An 18,533-nucleotide genomic window follows, 5' to 3' on the forward strand; every position below is an offset into this window, starting at 1 on the left:
CTCACTTATGGCCATTGAAGCATCTCCCACGGTCATGTGCTCAGACACTTGGCAACCGGCTAATAGTTACGACGGTTGCAGTGTCTCCCGGGGCACGTGATTCGCGACCTTCCGACAAAGTCCATGAGGAAGCAGGTTCACCGAACAACTGTGTATTGACTTAACGACGACAGGGATTCGTAAAAGGTTGTAAAAATGGGGCAAAACTCACTTAACAACGGTCTCACTCAGCAACATCTATTTCGGCCTTGATTTGTGGTTGTGAAATCGAGGATTAACTTGCAGTACTGCTGCTTAGAGCCAGCCAGAGAAGCGATCAAAAAAGCACCCAGCATGAAATTCGGAAGTTGTGGGAGCTTCATCGCTTGAGACTTTCAAAGAGAGATTGGACTGCCATTCGTCAGAAATTGTGTAGGGTCTCCCGCTTGGACGGGGAGGTTGGACTAGATGACCTACAAGGTCCCTTCCAACTCTGTTCATCTGTAAATCTGTAAAGGTGAAATGTTTGCGCCAAGGAGAAGGGGAAAATAAAAATTGGCGGTGCCCACTTCAGCTAGATGTTCCCTGCTGGGGCCCTACTTAGGAATGCGTGTGCAGCTCTGGTGTGTAACTCTGTGTGCGTGCGTGCAGGAGACTGGCCAATCAGGGCAGAAGGGGGGGGGAAGAGTATGGGGGGGAGAACTGGTTTGGCGGTTGGCAGCAGGATGCACAATTCCCCTCCCCCTTTTTTTTTGCACACACATGGACACGTAGGCGAATACAAAGAGCTGTGCAGCCTTCCCGTATCCTTTGCCCAGGGATGTGTGTGCATGCACACGAGAAAAGGGGATGGGATTAAGGGAAACTGGGGGGAGGGCGATGGTGGGAGGGAGAATGGGCCCCAATCTGCCCTTCTTTTTTGGCCTTGCCAATAAGACAAACAACCAGGAAGCGGAATGAGTGCAGGAGAACAGTTTGGTAGGGATGGTGTACGTGTGTGTGTGTGTGTGTGTGTACACCCATAAATATGGTACAATATTTGCAAAATGGCTAGACAGGTTGACGTGTACAGAGAAAACAGGAAGCTAACCAAAGGGGGAATTTGGAAGCGATAAACGGGTAACAGGTAGAAAAATAAGCATTCAACGCGATAGACGGCACTTGAATTGCATCGTTGGGTTTCTTAAAAATGTGGCGGGGGGAGGTTTTGCAGGAGATAGGAACCGACACAACCTTTCCTCCTGAGTGTGCAAAGATTTGTGGGTGTGCAAGGATTCTTCCGAATGGGAAAAACTGATCTCCCAGGGATGAGATCGTTGGGACGGAGCGGGCAGGCCTTGGGACAAAGACAACGTTTCCCAAAGGCTAGAAAAACAGAAGGAAAAGGCGATTATGGCAATAAGGCCCAGAAAAACAATGAGGAATTTTCTAGACGATACATCATGAAGTCTCCCATATGGTTTTTATTTCGGCTCGCTTGGGTTGGTGGGAGACGATGCGGGGGGCTTATTCAATACTAGCTGGATACTCGTGCTTCGCTACGAAACTATGTGGCTGGACTTAATTTGGGGGAAGGAAAATAAGGTGGGAAATTGTGCCTCTGCCAACCAGCATCCATCGGTATTCATCAGGCTAGCGTCCTGTCAGTATGTGAGAAAGTTAAGGGCTGTTTGGAAACGGAAGCAGTATTTGCTGTGTGAGCGAGAAGGAGACATCAAGGAGCCTGGGTGTGGCTTAGCTCAACTGTTCTGTACTAAAGCCGCTTGGTGCTGTGAAACTGAAACTCCTCTCTACTGCTTGTGTTTTGCATTTGGAAGAGATTTCTTTTCAGGTGGGGAAGCGGAGTAGAACTCCTTAGCATCAGAGCGTGTTAATAATACTAATAATATAGGAAATATTCTAAATGCTCTGATGGTCATTTTGAAAAATCCTTTCTTAGTGAACACCTAGGAACATACATGCCAAATGTCAAATTTGTAGGCTTTACGGTTCTGGAGATTTTGTGATGAGGCGTGAGTGGTATTTCGCTTTTATCTATAGAGATTATAATTCTCATTTTCATCCCCAATTTATCAGCCCCAAAGCCACCAAGTTTCAAACCAGGGTTTCTTTCTCAGGCTGCTTATTCTAGCCACTCGAAAATCCAGAAGCCTGGTTAACGGAGCTGGTCTGGGCTTGGTTTCCACTGCCGTTAAAAAAAATAAATAAAGATGTTTTTAAGTGGAGGTAACCTGTAGGGGAATGGCAATCTTTAGCCGTAGGAAGCGGCGCCTGAGTGATGTGCAGGGATTGACAGGAGGGTCTGTATGATTTTGTGCAGCAGGATTTCTGTTTGAAAAAAAGGGGGGGGAGGGGAACGGGCTGATTGCAGGCCTGGAGCCAGAAACCCAAAATAAGTGAATTGAGTTTGCAGGTGCTTGAACGCTTTGCTTGACGTATAGGTATCCCTCGGGGACTCTGCAGAGATTGGAAAGACCCACTGAGGTAGATTGCAAAAAACGAAAAAAATGAACAGAAGGGAACTTGGGAGGTCCTCTTTTCTCTAGACTAGCCCAACCCAATTCCTGCAAACGTTTGTTGTATGTTTCTGTCTCCAGGCGTTTAATCCTCATAATTGCTCTTCTTTGCATTTTTCCCCAAAATATCTTCCTTGTAATGCAGTGACGAAAACTGGATTGTAAGGTGCAGCCTTACTAAGCGATACTAATACTTCTCGTTATTTTTATTCTATGCTTCGGTTTATACAACCAAGGATCATGATAGCTTTTTTTTTTTTTTGGGCCATTTGGGGAAATGTTGCAAGGACGCTGGTCTGATTTATTTCTGATACTTTGGAATAGAATACAGAATAGAATAAAGAATAGAATACAGTACAGAATACAGAATAAAATAGAATAGAAATAATTGAATAAAATAGAACAGAATAGAAATAATAGAATAACAGAAGATAATATAAAATAGAATCGAAATAATAGAATAGATTAAAAAGAACAGAACAGAAGAGAACTGGAAGGGATCTTGGAGGTCTTCTAGTCCAACCCCTTCTCAAGCAGGAAAAAGGCGGGGCGGGGCGGGGAGACTTGGAAAGGCATCTGAGCCTTAAACTCATCGCTTTGCTTGGAACCTTCTGTCTGGGCGGCTCAAAGCAGCAGAGAGAAGTCGAAGCTCTGGATTGCAGAGGCGGCTTTAAAAATAAAATGCATCCAGCCTCGAGAACCTCCCGTAAGCGGGCCCCTTCTTCCTCCCCCGCCCCCCCACTCCCCTTTCTCGTCTCCGGGAGCAAGGCGCCAGGGCTCGGAGCCAATCAGACGCGTCCGGTTCTTCCGCGCCGGCCAATGGGAAAGCAAAAGGGGCGGAGAAGCACGGAGCCCTTGGCTTTGTGTACACGGCGGCTGGCCGGCTGGCACGCGCGCGCTTCTCGCTGTGCTGTTCATGCGGGATGGAACGTTCTGCGCCGTGGTGTTCCATTTGCCAGCCTTCGAAGTCGGGACACGGGTCGAGCGCGCGTTGTGTGAACAGGTCGACCCGGATTTTTTTTTTTCCCCCCTGACAGTGCGAACGCTAAACGGACGGCACAGATTGCCTTTAGAAGCTGTGGGAAGCTTCATCGCTGGAAGTCTGGAGAGATTCTCAGTCATCCAAAATCACGGTTGTCCCCAAGGTGCTTTTTCAGGAGACAACCGGACATTTTGGGGTGGTTGGGTTTTTTTGGAAGACTTTCATCACGGGAAGGTTTCAAGAAGAGTCTGCCTTCTTATCAGAAAGTCTCCTGCTTGGGTGGGTTAGACTAGATGACCTCCAAGATCTCCTAATCTGATTTGGATAAAGCCGTCTGTGTATTTGAACCCCAATCCCCCCACCCCCCCACCCCCACACACGATGGACCTAGCATTTTCATGACCTCTTGTGCATCCAGAAGCTGTTCAGGGTTTTTTTTAGAGCCATCTTTCCTGAGGGGGAAGTGAGAAAGAAAAAGAGAGGGGAGAAAAAGAGAGGAAAGAAAAAGACAAAAAAGGTGAAAAGAGAAAAAGGGAGAAAAAGTGGAGAAAGAGGAGAGGGGAGGAGGGGAGAGAGAAAGAAAGGAGAGGGAAAGAGAGAAAGACGGGAGTAAGAGAAAGAGAAGGAGGGGAGAGAAAGGGGAGAAAGAAAGAGAGATAAGGATCAGAGTGATCCTGAAGGCACATTAAAGGCAGTCCTCAATTTACAACCATTCATTTAGCGACCACTGGCACTGAAAAATCTTGACTTACGACTGTTTTTCACCCTTAGCAACTGGTGCGAAATGTCACAAAATTTTGGCCTCAGTTGTGGTCGTAAATCAAAACTAGTCTCTAGGATGTCCCAACGGTACAGGTAGCCCTCGGATTATAACACTTCGCTTAGTGACTGGTGAAAAATGGAAAAAAATGACTTAGGGCCATTTTTCATGCTGATGACCGTTGCAGCATTCCCCATGCTCACATGATTTACATTCGGAGGCTTGACAACTGACTCACACGTATGACGGTTGCAGTGTCCCAGGGTCACGTGATCTCCTTTTGTGACCCGAGAAGCAAAGTCAATGGAGAAACCAGATTCACTTAACAACTGGATTACCAATTTAAGAACTGCAATGATTCTCTTAACAACTGTGGCAAGAAAGGTTGCAGAACTCACTTAACAAATTTCTCACTTTGCAACATAACATTTTGGGCTCCATTGTGGTGGTATGTCGAGGACAGCCTGTATTATATTTGAACTACAATGCCCATAATTTTGCTAATATCGAGCTGGGACAGCCAGATTTATTCAGAATCCAAGTAGTCCTTGACTTATGACCACTATGGAACCCCTACATTTCTATTGCTGAGCAAGACCATTGTTAAATGACTTTTGCCCCATTTTACAACCTTTCTTGCCACTGTTGTTAAGTGAGGAACATAGTTATTAAGTGAATCTGGCTTTCTGCATTGACTGCTGGTCAGAACGTTGCAAAAGGGGATCGTGTGGCCCTGGGATGCTGCAACCGTCATAAATACGAGCTGGTTGCCAAGCGCTTGAATTTTGATCACATGACCAGCAGTCATTAAATGTGAAATGGTCGTAAGTCACTTTTTTTTCCAGTGCTATAGTAACTTCGAATGGTCACTAAATGGATATTTGTTAGTTGAGGATTACCTGAAATGTACCAATATGGCAGAGATTTATTCAAAACTTAATCCGGGCTTTCTGATAAGTTTCGAACAATCCCGGAAGCTGCCAAATATCCTGTTAACTGTGAAAATCGGGTGGTATTCTACCAGTTCGGCCCAGTTCGGTTGAACCAGTAGCTCCGAGGATCATCTATGAGCGAACCGGTTCGCTCCAACGATCAGCTGCTGGGCCCGCCCACTTGCCCCGCCTCTATTCTGACATTTATTTCCTGGTTTTCAAGCTCAGCTGCTTCAGGCAGCACAGTGAATTGCCGTGCGTCAGCTGTTTAACACAGAGGGAGAGTGCAGGAGCAGGCCAGTAGCAAACCCTCTGCATGTGTGCAAAGTGCGCCCACCAAGCTACGTCCACAGAACTGGTGGTAAAAAAATTTGAATCCCGCCACTGGTGAAAATACTTGTTTTTGAAAATCCCATTGTACGGTAGTTCCCCCGCTGTCTCCCTCTCTCGGCACTGAGTTAATTGCGAGAGTCCATTGACAAGACACTCAGGAGGCCATGAATAAAATTTACAAGAGGTCAGCAGTGAGTTAATAGAATTTCCGATGCTGTGGAGTAAGAGCCAAGAAGACACTACAATTCAGATGAAACGACAAAGCAAGAGATCTGAAGGATTCTGGAGTGTTTTCGGCTTTGAAGCGCCACTGAATCGAGTTTTAAGCTGGAAGTGGCTTCAGCCACTTTGTTAATGTTTATTATAGGCCGATTTTTTAGTATTTTATTATTTTTACAAGTAGCTCAAGGCGGTGAAACATATCTGATGGATCTTTCTCCAATTTTTCCCTACAACAACAACCCTGTGAGGTGGGCTGGGATGCGAGAAAGGGGGTGGCCCAAAGCCACCCAGTCAATTATGATTAAGGTGACAATAGAACTCACAGTCTCCTGGCTTTTGGCACACTCATCCAGCTTTCGTATCTAAGGCGGAACTAGAACTCACCCTCTCCTGGTGATTAGCTCAAAGTCACCCTGCTAATTATGACTAAGGTGACACTAGAACTCACAGCCTCCTGATTTTTGGCACACCCAGCCAGCTTGTGTGTCAAAGGCAGGACTAGAACTCAACATCTCCTGGTGATTGGCTCAAAGTCACCCAGTGACTTTCTATGATTAATACAAGACTAGAACTCCCAGTCTCTTGGTGATTGAACCAAAGTCGCCGAGCCAGCTTTCATGCCTAAGGCAGGAGTAGAACTCCTAGCCTCCTGGGGATTGGCCCAAAGTCACCCAGACGGCTTTCATCCTTAAAGCAGAACTAGAACTCCCGGCCTCCTGGGATGCCTTCACCATTAAACCAAGCTAGTTCTCTTTTGCTTCCTTCGGCCTGTTTTTTGTGTCTGCCTGGATGGCAGAAATTGGTTAAGAGTGCCTGATTTGAAATCTCTGCGATGTTCCAAAACCGCTTGTGGCCTTGCCATGCTCATTCGGCTGCTTTATTTACCTTGATTCGTTCCTTTGGTAGCTTGGTGTCTACAGGGAGAGCAGCATCCTGAGGCTTTCCACTCCGCATCAGGGTCATCTTACCTTCTACTGCCTCTGAAATCCCAGTCTTGATGTCGTTCAGCGCCACTATCTTGTTCTCCCCACCCCACCCTAATGAAGCCAAATGCTGCTGTTGCACTTGCAAGCAAGAGCCGGGGGCTCCTGTCATGGCCCCACCACCACAGGCCCCATCGTCCTCTCCTTGCACCCCCATCACCATCACAGGCACGGGGCTGTCAGTCCAGTCCTCGGAAGAGCTGCTCCACATTATCTACCAGCGGGTTGAAAAGACGGTCAGCTTAGCCGAACTGGCGCTGAGCTTGGCGAGGGCCAATAATGAAGCCCTGAGACGTCTTGAGGAAGACGTGGCAGCCTTGCGCCGGGGGCCCCTTGTGGCCCTCAAAGCCAGCCCCTTGCGGGTCCCTGAGGAGCCCGAAAACGAGGAGGAATTGGAGGCCGAAGAATTTGGGAATGGTGTCCAGGTGGTCATCGAAGAATTGAAGCAGCTGGGTGCTGCGTCGGCAGCAGTGGGGCGGCCCGAACCCTTGGCCTTCTCGCCCGTGCCGGGCCTTGGCGGAGTACGTAGCCTAAAATCGTGGGGCTCTGTCTCTCTCACCCCATAAAAATCCATGCCGTAGCCCCGTCCCTCCGGTCGGGCACAGATGGCATCATGAATAGTTGATGGCTTTTCTCATGCTTCCTGCAAACTGGCTCTCCAAAGAGTGACAGTCCGGGAGTCACACCAAATCAGGCACCAGAGAGGCTTCAACGAGAGTCGAAAAGAGCGGCATGGTTGGCAACGCCATCCCAAGCCGAGCTGGAACTGGGTTTGGTGCTGTTCGGGGCAAATGAAGAATTTGGGTCAAGGTGGGGTGGGGGTTTGACAGCGGAGGAGTGTGGAAAATCCAGCGGGATGAGGAGAAATGCCCCCAAGCCTCTGGTGTTCATTTGGGCCTGGTATGATTTTTTTTCCTGAGCAATCAGGAAAGGCTTTGCTTTGTAAATGCGTGCTCAGAGCGTTGTAGATGGCATTTATAGTCCTCAATGTACGACCGCAATTTCTACTGCTCAGCGAGGCAGTTGTTAAGTGAGTTGCGTCCAATTTTACAACCTTCACTTTTCACAGTTGTTAAGTGAATTGCTGCAGTTGTGAAGTGAATAACGTTGTTAGGCGATCCCTGCTCTCCCCCCCCCCCACACACACACACTGATTTTACCTGTCGGAAGACATCTGGGTTGGTCGCCAAAGAGAATCACAAATGACTGGGATTCTACAGATGTCATAAACATAAGACACGCCGGTTGCCGAGTATTATACAGCTAGTCCTCGACTTAAAACAGTTCATTTATTGACAATTCAAATTGACAATGACACTTAGGACTATTTTTCACATAACACAGCATCAAAATTCAAATGCCAACTTGTTCATACTTACGACCACTCCTGTGTCTCAGGGTCATGTGATTCCCTTTTACGATCTTCTGACAAGAAAAACAAGGAAGCCAGATTCAGTTAACAACCGGGTTACTAACTTATTAACTGCCGTGATTCACTTCACAACAACGGCAGGAAAGGTCATAAAACAGGGCAAAACTCACTTAAAACATGTCTCCTTTAACAGCAGTAATCTTGGCCTCAATTGTGGTCGTACGTCAAGGACTACCTGTATTCATCTATCAACTGTCTTGCTTAGCAATGAAAATTTGGGACTCCGTTGTGGTCATAAGTTGAGGGCTTCCAGCAAAGGACGTATATAATTCTTCCTCTCCCGCCAGGTAGCCGAGGAATGTCCTGCAGGAGATGCCCCAATGCCGCTGGTCTATGTCCCTCCTCCTGCCCCACAGATGGCCCATCAGCCACCTTTCCAACCTCTGGAGGAGCCTCTTTCCTGCCCGGAGGGGTCCCCCAGCAGCACGACTCACGAGGACCCCACGAACGTTGAACCCCATTTCTGTGTAGGCTTCGCGGTCTCCTTGCAGGAGCAGAAACCTTGGGCAGAAAAATGCCAGGCGCAAAAGGGATCTGGTCTTATCTGTGAGTTGATTCCCTTCCTTGGGTTGAGCATGTGACCCACAAGGGACCCGCCGTTCAGACCCAAAAAGCTTGTCTGAATAGTGTTTTTCAATACCATGTTTCGCCGAAAATAAGACCAGGTCTTATATATATTTTGGGGGGACCAAAAGACCCATTAGGTCTTATTTTCAGAGATGTCTTATTTGGTAGCTGCCTGTCTGCTCCCTCCTACCATCTGCTTGCTCGCGGCCGTAACGGCTTACAGGGATTCCCAGAGAACATGCACTTTTCGTCCGGACAGAGAAATGACGGAATACTGGAAGCTTCGTCTGCTTGCAAATGCGCTAATCTCTCTGTTTCAAAGCGCCCCATTTGTGAGCAGACTCTTTCTGGGCGAAAAGTGCGCGGTGGAGTCAGGCGGAGGCAGGCGATCCCAACGCACCACCCACTCTGTCCCACCATCTCTTGACTTGCCTGTGGCCTTGCCGGGGCATGTGCTCACATGGGATGTCGGGCTCACATGTCTCCAACCCATGTCTCTGCCTCTACCTGCTGTCGGTGATGCCGCGCGAAGCTACCATTTGAGCCAGGCAGCTGCACAACATGTCCGGATCACCTGTCTCCCTCCACCTCTGCTTTCATGCTCGTACTTACCTGTGTTGTGCCAAGGGGCTGGGGGGCTGCTGCTACTGCTGGAAGACCCCATTGGACCCCATACACTCGCTGCCTCTTGTGCTAATTTTTGAGGTAGAGCTTATATTAGGCCCACCCCTAAAAAATAAGGCTAGGGCTTATTTGGGGGGATACACAATAGTTCAGCCAATCCTCACATTCTTCTCTCTTTCCCTTGGTAGAAATTGGTCCACAATGTTCACAACCACATCACCAATGAAAAACGGTTTGACGGCGCAGAAAGGTGAGGAAAAATCAGGCTTTGCTAATTACATATAGAAAGAGTCGTGGTGGCGCAAGTGGTTAGAATGCGGTATTGCAGGCTGACTCTGCCTGCTGCTAGCAGTTCGATCCTGACCAGCTTGAAGTTGACTCAGCCTTCTGTCCTTCCAAGGTCAGTAAAATGAGGACCCAGATTGTTGGGGGCAAAATGCTGACTCTATAAACTGCTTAGAGAGGGCTGTAAAAGCACAGTGAAGCGATATATAAATGCTATATTGCTGTTGCTACAGGTAGTCCTCGACTTAGAAACATTCATTTAATGACCATTTGAAGTTACGACGGCACTGAAAAAAGGGACAGGACCATTTTTAACACAACCGTTGCAGCATCCCCATGGGCACGTATCAAAATTCAGCCACATGGCAACTAGTTCACATTTATGACAGTCACAGTGTCCTGGGGTCATGTGATCCCCTTTTGTTACCTTGTGACAACCAAAGTCAATGGACAAGCCGGATTCACTTAATGACTGTGTTAGCCGCTTAACAACTTATGCGATTCACTTAGTGACTGGCAGGAGAAATTATAAAATGCGGCTAAACTCATAACTCTCACTTACTGATGGAAATTTTGGGCTCAGTTGTGGTCATAAGTCGAGGACTACCTGTATATCTTTTATTGTCTCGGGATCTTACTTTCCTGTCAGAGAAGGATAACCATATGGACATGATGGGCTGAGCTTTGTAACAAGGCAATAACAGATGGTGTGGTGTTTCGTATAATTTGTGCAGGCTGTGGGTCACAACGGGTGTTTCATTGTTGTTTAATGCCCAAACCCAGCAAAGATTTTCCTTCAATTTATTTACCTGCTTGCTTGCGTAAGAAAGTGGATCCCATAATCCGTTGTTATCAGCGGAGTCTGATTTATAAATTATGTGCAAAAAAGCATTTTATCAACGGAGAGCAGTCCTTCCAAGTGAAAAATTTAAAAACTGCACAGCTAGTCTGCGAATTGACCATAACTGAACCCAAAATGACTCCACCCCGCAAGGGATTATGGAGTCATTAAAAGATGATGGTGATGAATTTATGTTAAATTTTAGTACTGTTTTTGAAGTTCTTCATTCATAATCTGAATATTTTACTCTCTCTCCTCTTTTACAGCATTAAATCATCTTGGAATATTTCGGTAGTCAAGTTTTTGCTGGAAAAACTGAAACACGAATTAGTCTCCAATCACCATAATTATACGGATAAGGAACTAAAAGGTGAGCTGAGGTAATTTTTTTTTTATTTTGCACCCGTTCGGTTTCTGGGTTTCAGTGCTAGAATGTACAGTTACTCCTCATCTTACAATGCTTCATTTAGTGACCATTGGGAGTTACAATGGCACTGGAAAAGGTGACTTAGACCATTTTTCACATAGTTGCACTATCCCCAATGGTCACACAATGAAAATTTAGACAATGGATTCCGCTTTATGACGGTTACAGAGTCCCGGAGTCAGGTGGTCCTCTTTTGTGATCTTCCGGCAAGCCACGTCAAGGTTAAGCCGGATTCGCTTAATGACGGCAATGAGTCACTTAACAACTGTGGCACAAAACAAAGCAAAACTTCCCTGAACACATTGCTCACTTAGCAGTGGAAATTTGGGTCTGGAATCATGGTCGTACATCGAGGACTGCCTGCATTCCCCTGCCTCACTGGGAAAAAAAAATGACTTCTTTCTGCTTCGCTAAACAGAAAATTTTCTTTGGCTTTAGCAATAGCTGCTGGCGTTTAGTCTGCAACTGATGGATGATATTTGAAAGGTTGAATTGTGTACGCAGAGACGCGTTTATAGCAGCCGCCGGCTATTCTAGACCCTAATTCTGCATTCTGGATTGCTGATTTCTGCACACTTGTGCCCAGACAACATTTTCTCCTTTTAGGTGCTTGCGTGGCCTACTTTCTGACTAAGCGACGCGAATATCGGAACTCTCTCAATCCCTTCAAAGGGCTTAAGGAGAAAGAGGAGAAGAAATTACGAAGCAGGCGGTATCGGGTAAGGCAATTAGTAATTCCACATGTTTTGGATATGTCTTGGAATGGGGTGTGCGGGGGGAAACATAGCAATTTATATATGTATAAAAGTGAAATACCACTCATGCATCATCACAAAATCTCCAGAAGCGTAAAGCCTACACAAAATTTGGCACGTATGTTCCTCTTGGCTTCTAGGGGTTCCCTAAGAAAGGATTTTTTGAAATGGCCATCAGAGCATTAGTATTTCTTAATATAGTCATTAACACACTCTGATGCTAAGGAGTTCTACTCCCGCTCCCCACCTCAAAAGAATTCTGCTCCAACTGCCAGTTGCCTCACATTCAGTCACTCACATTCCACTAAGTCCATGGCCATTTGCACCACTTAGGTGTCCTAAGGACACAGACAAACCTCCAAGTTGCCTCAACAACCCTCTAAAAGGATGCAAACTACACTTACAACCAGGAAGCTACTTTGGCATCAAAGGTATTAGTATTTTTATTATCCACCATCCAGTCAGAGCTGAAGAAGCTCCTTGGATGAGAAGCAAAACATCTTCAAAGAAAAATCAGAAAGTCCAGTTATCTCCTGAAAAAAAGCCCCTTTGGGACAACAGTTGGAGGATTGTATTTTATAACACTTTTGCTGGATAGATAGGTAGGTAGGTAGGTAGGTAGGTAGATAGATAGATAGATAGATAGATAGATAGATAGATAGATAGATAGATAGATATAGATTAGGTAGGTAGGTAGGTAGGTAGGTAGACACAGATAGACAGAGATAGATAGAGACAGACAGACAGACAGACAGACAGATAGATAGATAGATAGATAGATATAGATAAATAGATAGATATGCAGGGATAGATAGACAGATAGATAGATAGATAGAGAGAGAGAGAGAGAGAGAGAGAGATGATAGATAGATAGATAGATAGATAGATAGATAGATAGATAGATAGACAGACAGACAGACAGACAGACATAGATAGATAGATAGATAGATAGATAGATAGATAGATAGATAGATAGATAGATAGATAGATAGATAGATAGATAGATAGATAGATAGATAGATAGATAGATAGATATAGATTAAATAGATTAGGTAGGTAGGTAGGTAGACAGACAGACAGATAGACAGAGATAGATAGATAGATAGACAGACAGACAGACAGATAGATAGATATAGATTAAATAGATTAGGTAGATAGAGAGATAGATAGGTAGATAGATAGATAGATAGATAGATAGACAGACAGACAGACAGATAGATACATGATGGATAGATGGAAAGGAATGGAAAAGAGAAGGAAGGGAAAGGGATAGGAAAGGAAAGGAAAGGAAAGGAAACCTTTATGTGTTTCAATCACTGACCACCAGTGAGCCAACAGAATGTGAACTGAATTTCTCCCGCATAGCCCGATCACAAAGTTTCATCATGAAGCACGGATATCTAGCTAGTCTTCCAATATCTGAGGGGCTGCCCCCAAAGAAGAGGGGTTGAACCTGTTCTCCAGGAGAAGGAGAGGAGAAGAAGGCAAAAGAAGAAGCAACAAATGGAAATTAATCAAGGAGAGAAGCAACCTGGAACTTAGGAGAAATTTCATGAAAGAATTAATCGGTGGTTAATTCAGTAGTTGTGGATTTTCCATCACTGGAGGTTTTTAAGAAGACATTGCAGGACAATTTGTGTAAGGTATTCTGTTTGAGTAGGGGGTTGGATTAGAATACCTTCAAGGTCCCTCCAACTATTATTCTATTATTTTTATTCTATTGTTCTGTTATTCTATTATCATTTTGTTATTTGGTTACAGGTGACCCAATAAGCCAATAACTATTCCATTTATTACTCAAGGTTTTTTTTTTTGGTCACGTTTTAAAAGCCAATACAGACTTCCATCGATTTTATTTCAGGATGTCTGTTAACAAAAAAGTTGAAGCTGGCCCCAGTATGGAAGAAGAAATTACCAATATTCCACTGAAATCTATAGAGAAAAGGCTATTTTCCCCCTCACAGGTGATAGAATACAGGTGGTCCTTGATTTATAACAGTTTAGTGACCGTTCAAAGTTACAACGGCACCGAAAAAAGTGACTTTTGACCATTTTTCACACAACCATTGCAGTGTCCCCCACGATCCCGTGATGACAATTTAGATGCCTGGCAATTGATTCATATTTATGACAGTTTATCTCGGAGTCACGTGATTCCTGTTTTACAACTTTCTGACAAGCAATTTAAGAACCATGTTACTAATTTTATCAACGGCTGTGATCCACTTAGCAACGGTGATGAGAAATAGCTCAAAATTCCCTTGTTTCCGTTCACAACAGAAATGTTGGCCTCCCTTGTGGTCGTACATTGATGACTTCCTGTAATAGGGGCTTAGCCCAGAAGGCTGAGGTTCAGACCCGATAGCTACAAATGCAGCCCTCTCCGTTTCATAGGAAAATATGAATTATTCAGAAGGCAAATATAAAATATTTCAAAATTTAAACGCAAGCTCATCTCAAGCTTCTTCATTGATATAGGGAACTTCTCCTTCTAGACTCCATAAAACGTTGGGCTTTTTGTCAATTCCAGCCTTAGCCTTATTTATTTTAAAATGCAAACTTCTGTTTTTTACGACCTCCCTTTAATTGTATTTACCGAAGTGTCAGTTCCATTATCTTCCTGGGCTGATATACAATTGAGGCTGGCAGTCTATCAACATTAAGTGAGATATTAAACCTTACTGGATTTAATTTAGATTTAAGTTGTAATCCCTCCACTTTGCAATTAATCGCAGCGTGGAACATGCAAGTTCTCCTCAACTTACAATAGTTCATTTAGCGACCATTCAAAGTTGCAAAGGCACCGAAAAAAGTGACATTATGCCCATTTTTTCACACATGTGACCGTTGCAATATCCTATCATATAATCAAAATTCAGATGTTTCTCAATGGGTTCATATTTATGATGGTCGCAGTGTCCTGGGAGTCAAACGGTCTCCTTTTTGCAACCTTCTGACAAAGCAAAGATTAACTTAACGACTGTGTGACTAACTTTAACAAAGGCAGTGATTCACTTAACCACTGTGGCAAGAAGAAGTCGTAAAACCAGTCCAAACTCACTTAACAAATGCGTCCCTTAGCAATGTCAATAAAGGGGAATAGCGTTGTATCGTATTGCACCACGGGCTTATCAAAATGGTGCAATAAAATGAGACCAGGAAGTGGAGGGGTGTCTCCCAGCATGGCAACTTTAAGGCTTGTGGACTTCAACTCCCAGAATTCCCTGCTGCCTAAGGAATTCTGGGAGTTGGAGTCCATGTGATATAAAGTAGCCAAGCTTGAGAAACACGGCCGAGAGACTACTGACAATAATGGGATTTTGAGCTAGTAGTGATCGTTCCTTCTTACTCCAACGGATCTTCTATAATTACTGGATAACAAATAATTGTTATCCAGGTCATAGCTGTTATCTGTGCTTCCATGTAAACACAACAACAACAAGCTGAGGAGTCAAAAGAAAATCACAGCAGTGTCACACAGATTGTGATATCTCTGTATTGATGGCCTTTTCTGTCTCCTCTTCCTAGGGACGCACGGGAGAAAGTATTACAGTATTTTCATCCTGGTTTATTTAGGGGTAAACAAACCTAATTCAGTAGAGTCTTCTTGCCGATTTCAGATTCCCCCGCCCCAGTAATTCGTTTAACCCTCAGAATAGGATCGCCCTCCCCATAATCCCTTGCAGGGAGGAGTCTGGGCAACTGAATGGAGCTGCGTGTTTACTGGCCGGATGCCCTTCCTGTTGCCAATGCAGAGTTTTTCCCCCCCAACAGATGTATTCTCAATGTGCCCCGAGAGAGAGAGAGATATCTGTCTCTACCTAGGATCAAACTCACAGACTCCGGATTGTGAGGCGAGAACTCTATCTCTAGGCCACCACACCGCTCAACCCTCAGAATAGGATAGTTTTGTAAAAAGAATAATTCAGCCGCCTCTTAATCATCCAATTCAGGGCTAGAAAGCAACAGTAGGCTTATAATACTTCACTAGGAAAAAAAAGAGCATAAAAATTCCGAAATGAACCTTTTACAAGACTAGACATGATTTAAGTTTTATCCTTTGCTTAAACAAGCAAGGTCTTTAATAAGAAAATGTCCCCGGGATATTTTTTTTTATAGTTATCATCTCCTTAAGTCATGAATGGACGTCTCCAAGAAATAAATTTAATTTCCTCTCTACCCCCTTGAATTAATGTGCCTAAGATGATGGGTGAGAAGCTTCTGGCTTCTTAAAACAAACCCCCACAAAAATATTATTTTCCCAAGCAGCAGCTCGCCTCCCAATTTGCTCCTATGTACAGGTAGTCCTTGACTTATAACAGTTCATTTGGCAACTGTTCAAAGTTACGCCGCCGCTGAAAAAAAGAGATGGCCATTTTTCACACTTACGATTGTTGCAGGATGTTTCCCTTAGCGATGTCAGGAAAGGGGAATACTGTTGTGTCGTATTGCACCAGGGGCCGATCAAAATTGTGGCTTGTGGAGTTCAACTCCCAGAATTCCCTGCTGCCTGAGGAATTCTGGGAGTTGGAGTTGTGAGGTGATCAAAATTCGGACGCTTGGCAAGTGGACCTCAGTGTCCTGGGGTCGTGGGATCAAATGTTGTGACATTCTGACAAGCGCAGCGAATGTCTTAGCCAGATTCACTTAACATAAAAGTGGCTTCTCTTCCCCTCCCCTCCATCCTTCCCTTTTCAAGCTTTTCGCCAACCGTTCGGGGGTGGCCCGGTTGTTGGGCTCAGATGAGCAGCGTCTGTGGCGAGGGGTCACCGAAGAGCTGATGTCGGACGAGGAAGACAGCACCCACGAAGCCGGGTGTGGATAGCGCGATCGCCTCGCTTCCGTGCGATGTCGCTCAGCCAGCTGTGCTACCGTCTGGATGCCAACTCCAAGCATGGCACCAAAGCCAACCGGGTCTACGGGCCGCCCTCCGAGCGCCTGCCCTCTGCCGAAGTCCAGCTTCTGCCCCCACAGCTGTATAACCCCCACTTCCAAGAGGAAGACCCCAAAATGGGCACCCCATGCCACAAAGCTTTCGGCTCCGAGCTCAACTCCTTTGTGGAGATCAAAGTAGAAAAGGACCAGTAGAGGACCCTCGGCTCCTTTCCACGATGGCCGGCTGACTAAAACCACCAGGAAGGGGTGGGGGGAGGGGGACCGGGTTGCTCACAGTTCATCCTCGATTTACAACGGTTCATTTAGCAACCTTTCGAAGTTGAAGGCCTGAAAAAACTGACTTGCCTCCAAACTGATCACCTGACCGTGGAGTTACTTACAAGCATTGTTAAGTGGGAAAACAGTCGTAAGCCACTTTTTTTAAAGTGACATTGTAACTATGGTCACTAAATGAACTGTTGTTAAGTCGAGGGCTCTCTGAGTGGTCTCAGCGACGTTTGAAGTTACAATGGCCTTGAAAAAAGTGATTTTTTTTCTCCTCACAATAGCCATTTTTTAGTTATGACCTTTGCAGCATCTCTGCAAAATTCAAAAGCTTAGCAAACGGTTCGGACTTAAAATCGTTTTTGTGGTGTCGTTGTAGGTCACGTGATTTCCTTTTGTGACCTTCTGGTGGGCCAAATCTGGGGGAAGCCCGATTCACTTATCAACCGGGTGACTAGCTTATCCAATGCAGTGATTTGCTTGGCGACTACGAGAAGAAAGATCGAAACGTGGGACAGGAATTGTTTAATAAAGGTCTCGCTTAGTGACAGAAATTTGGGGGTCATTTGTGGTTGTAAGTCGAGGATAAGGTTTTTCTGGTTGTCTGAATTTGAGCTGAGGAAGGAAACCAGTGGCACGTTCTGGATTAAGCAAGAAGAGAAGGATGGACCTGAAAGGAGGAATCTTCCCTTTAGAATGACAATTATGGAGCAGAAGAGATCCAGTGGATCCCACTATTACAGGCAGTCCTCGACTTACGACAACAATCGAGCCCCCCAAATTTCTGTTTGAAGGAACTTTTTGGCCAATTTGACCACCTTTCTTGCCCCTAAGTGAATCACTGCAGTTGTTGAATTAGTCGCCCGGTTGTTAAGTGAATCCAGCTTTCCCACTGCTTATAAGGAGATCACAAAAGGGGATCGTGTGACCTTGGGACACTGCGACCGTTGTAAATGTGAGTCTGTCGCCAAACGTCCGGGTTGTTAAGTGTGAAAAATGGTCATAAGTCCATGACGTTGAAAATAAATGGACTGTTGTTAAGGACTTTCTGTATGGTCATTTAGTGACCGTTCAAACAGCCCTGAAAAAAGGGATTTGGGAACACTGTTCACACTTATGACGATTGCAGTAACCCCATGGTCACGTGATGTACATTCATAGGCTTGACAACAGACTCGCATTTATGACAGTCGCGGTGTCCCTGGAGTTACGATCCCCATTTGCAACCTTCCGACAAGCAAAGTTGCGGGGAAAGCTGGATTTAACAACCAAGTGATTCTCACTTAACCACTGCAGTGCTTCACTTAACAGCGGACGTAATAAAGGTGTCGGGGTCCCGAGTATTACATTCATAATAATCAGACCTCCGAGACAAGGTTCCTCCAAGAATTGGTTTATGGGACATACCATATTGGCATAAGCTGGTGAAAACCGAGTCTGAACATTCCCATGGTTTTCATCTAATTAAAAGTAAAAGTTTCTCTCATTTCCCAGTCAGTCAGTCACACGGTCCAATCAAGGTCCCCTCTGGTTGCGGGGTGACATCACTCCGCCTCTCCCTGGTCACCTGTGAGAATGTCCTTGGTTCCCAAGAGAAAATATTTTGCTTTGACCCCAATCCCCTTCTATCTCTATTTCCCCACCCTCTCCCACAGCTCCAGTGTGGCAACACTGAAGCCTCAAAATGGCCTCCATCAGGTCAGCTTCAGGGTTGACAAAAGTTTGTAAAACGGCA

At 45.3% G+C, this 18,533-nt stretch overlaps 2 protein-coding genes across 2 annotated transcripts in view; both read left to right on the plus strand.

Moving 5' to 3' along the window:
- Nucleotides 1-676: 676 nt before the first annotated feature.
- On the plus strand, nt 677-16,838 carry CZH14orf93 (chromosome Z C14orf93 homolog). The gene is given in 9 exon segments (XM_026719543.2): nt 677-782; nt 6,631-7,228; nt 8,427-8,617; nt 8,619-8,685; nt 9,519-9,580; nt 10,723-10,826; nt 11,490-11,602; nt 16,338-16,452; nt 16,455-16,838. Coding segments are annotated over 8 exon segments (1,431 nt in total). The 5' UTR covers nt 677-782; nt 6,631-6,721; the 3' UTR covers nt 16,727-16,838.
- Nucleotides 11,549-18,533, plus strand: part of HAUS4 (HAUS augmin like complex subunit 4) — a 28,692-nt gene continuing 21,707 nt past the window's right edge. Inside the window, exon 1 of the mRNA XM_087915477.1 lies at nt 11,549-11,602. The gene's annotated coding sequence lies outside the window, so the exon portion shown is untranslated. The remainder of the gene's footprint in view (nt 11,603-18,533) is intronic.

The sequence above is a fragment of the Pseudonaja textilis genome, chromosome Z, assembly GCF_049901715.1.
Source record: "Pseudonaja textilis isolate UNSWEBS1 chromosome Z, rPseTex1.2, whole genome shotgun sequence".
Classification (NCBI taxonomy): domain Eukaryota; kingdom Metazoa; phylum Chordata; class Lepidosauria; order Squamata; family Elapidae; genus Pseudonaja; species Pseudonaja textilis.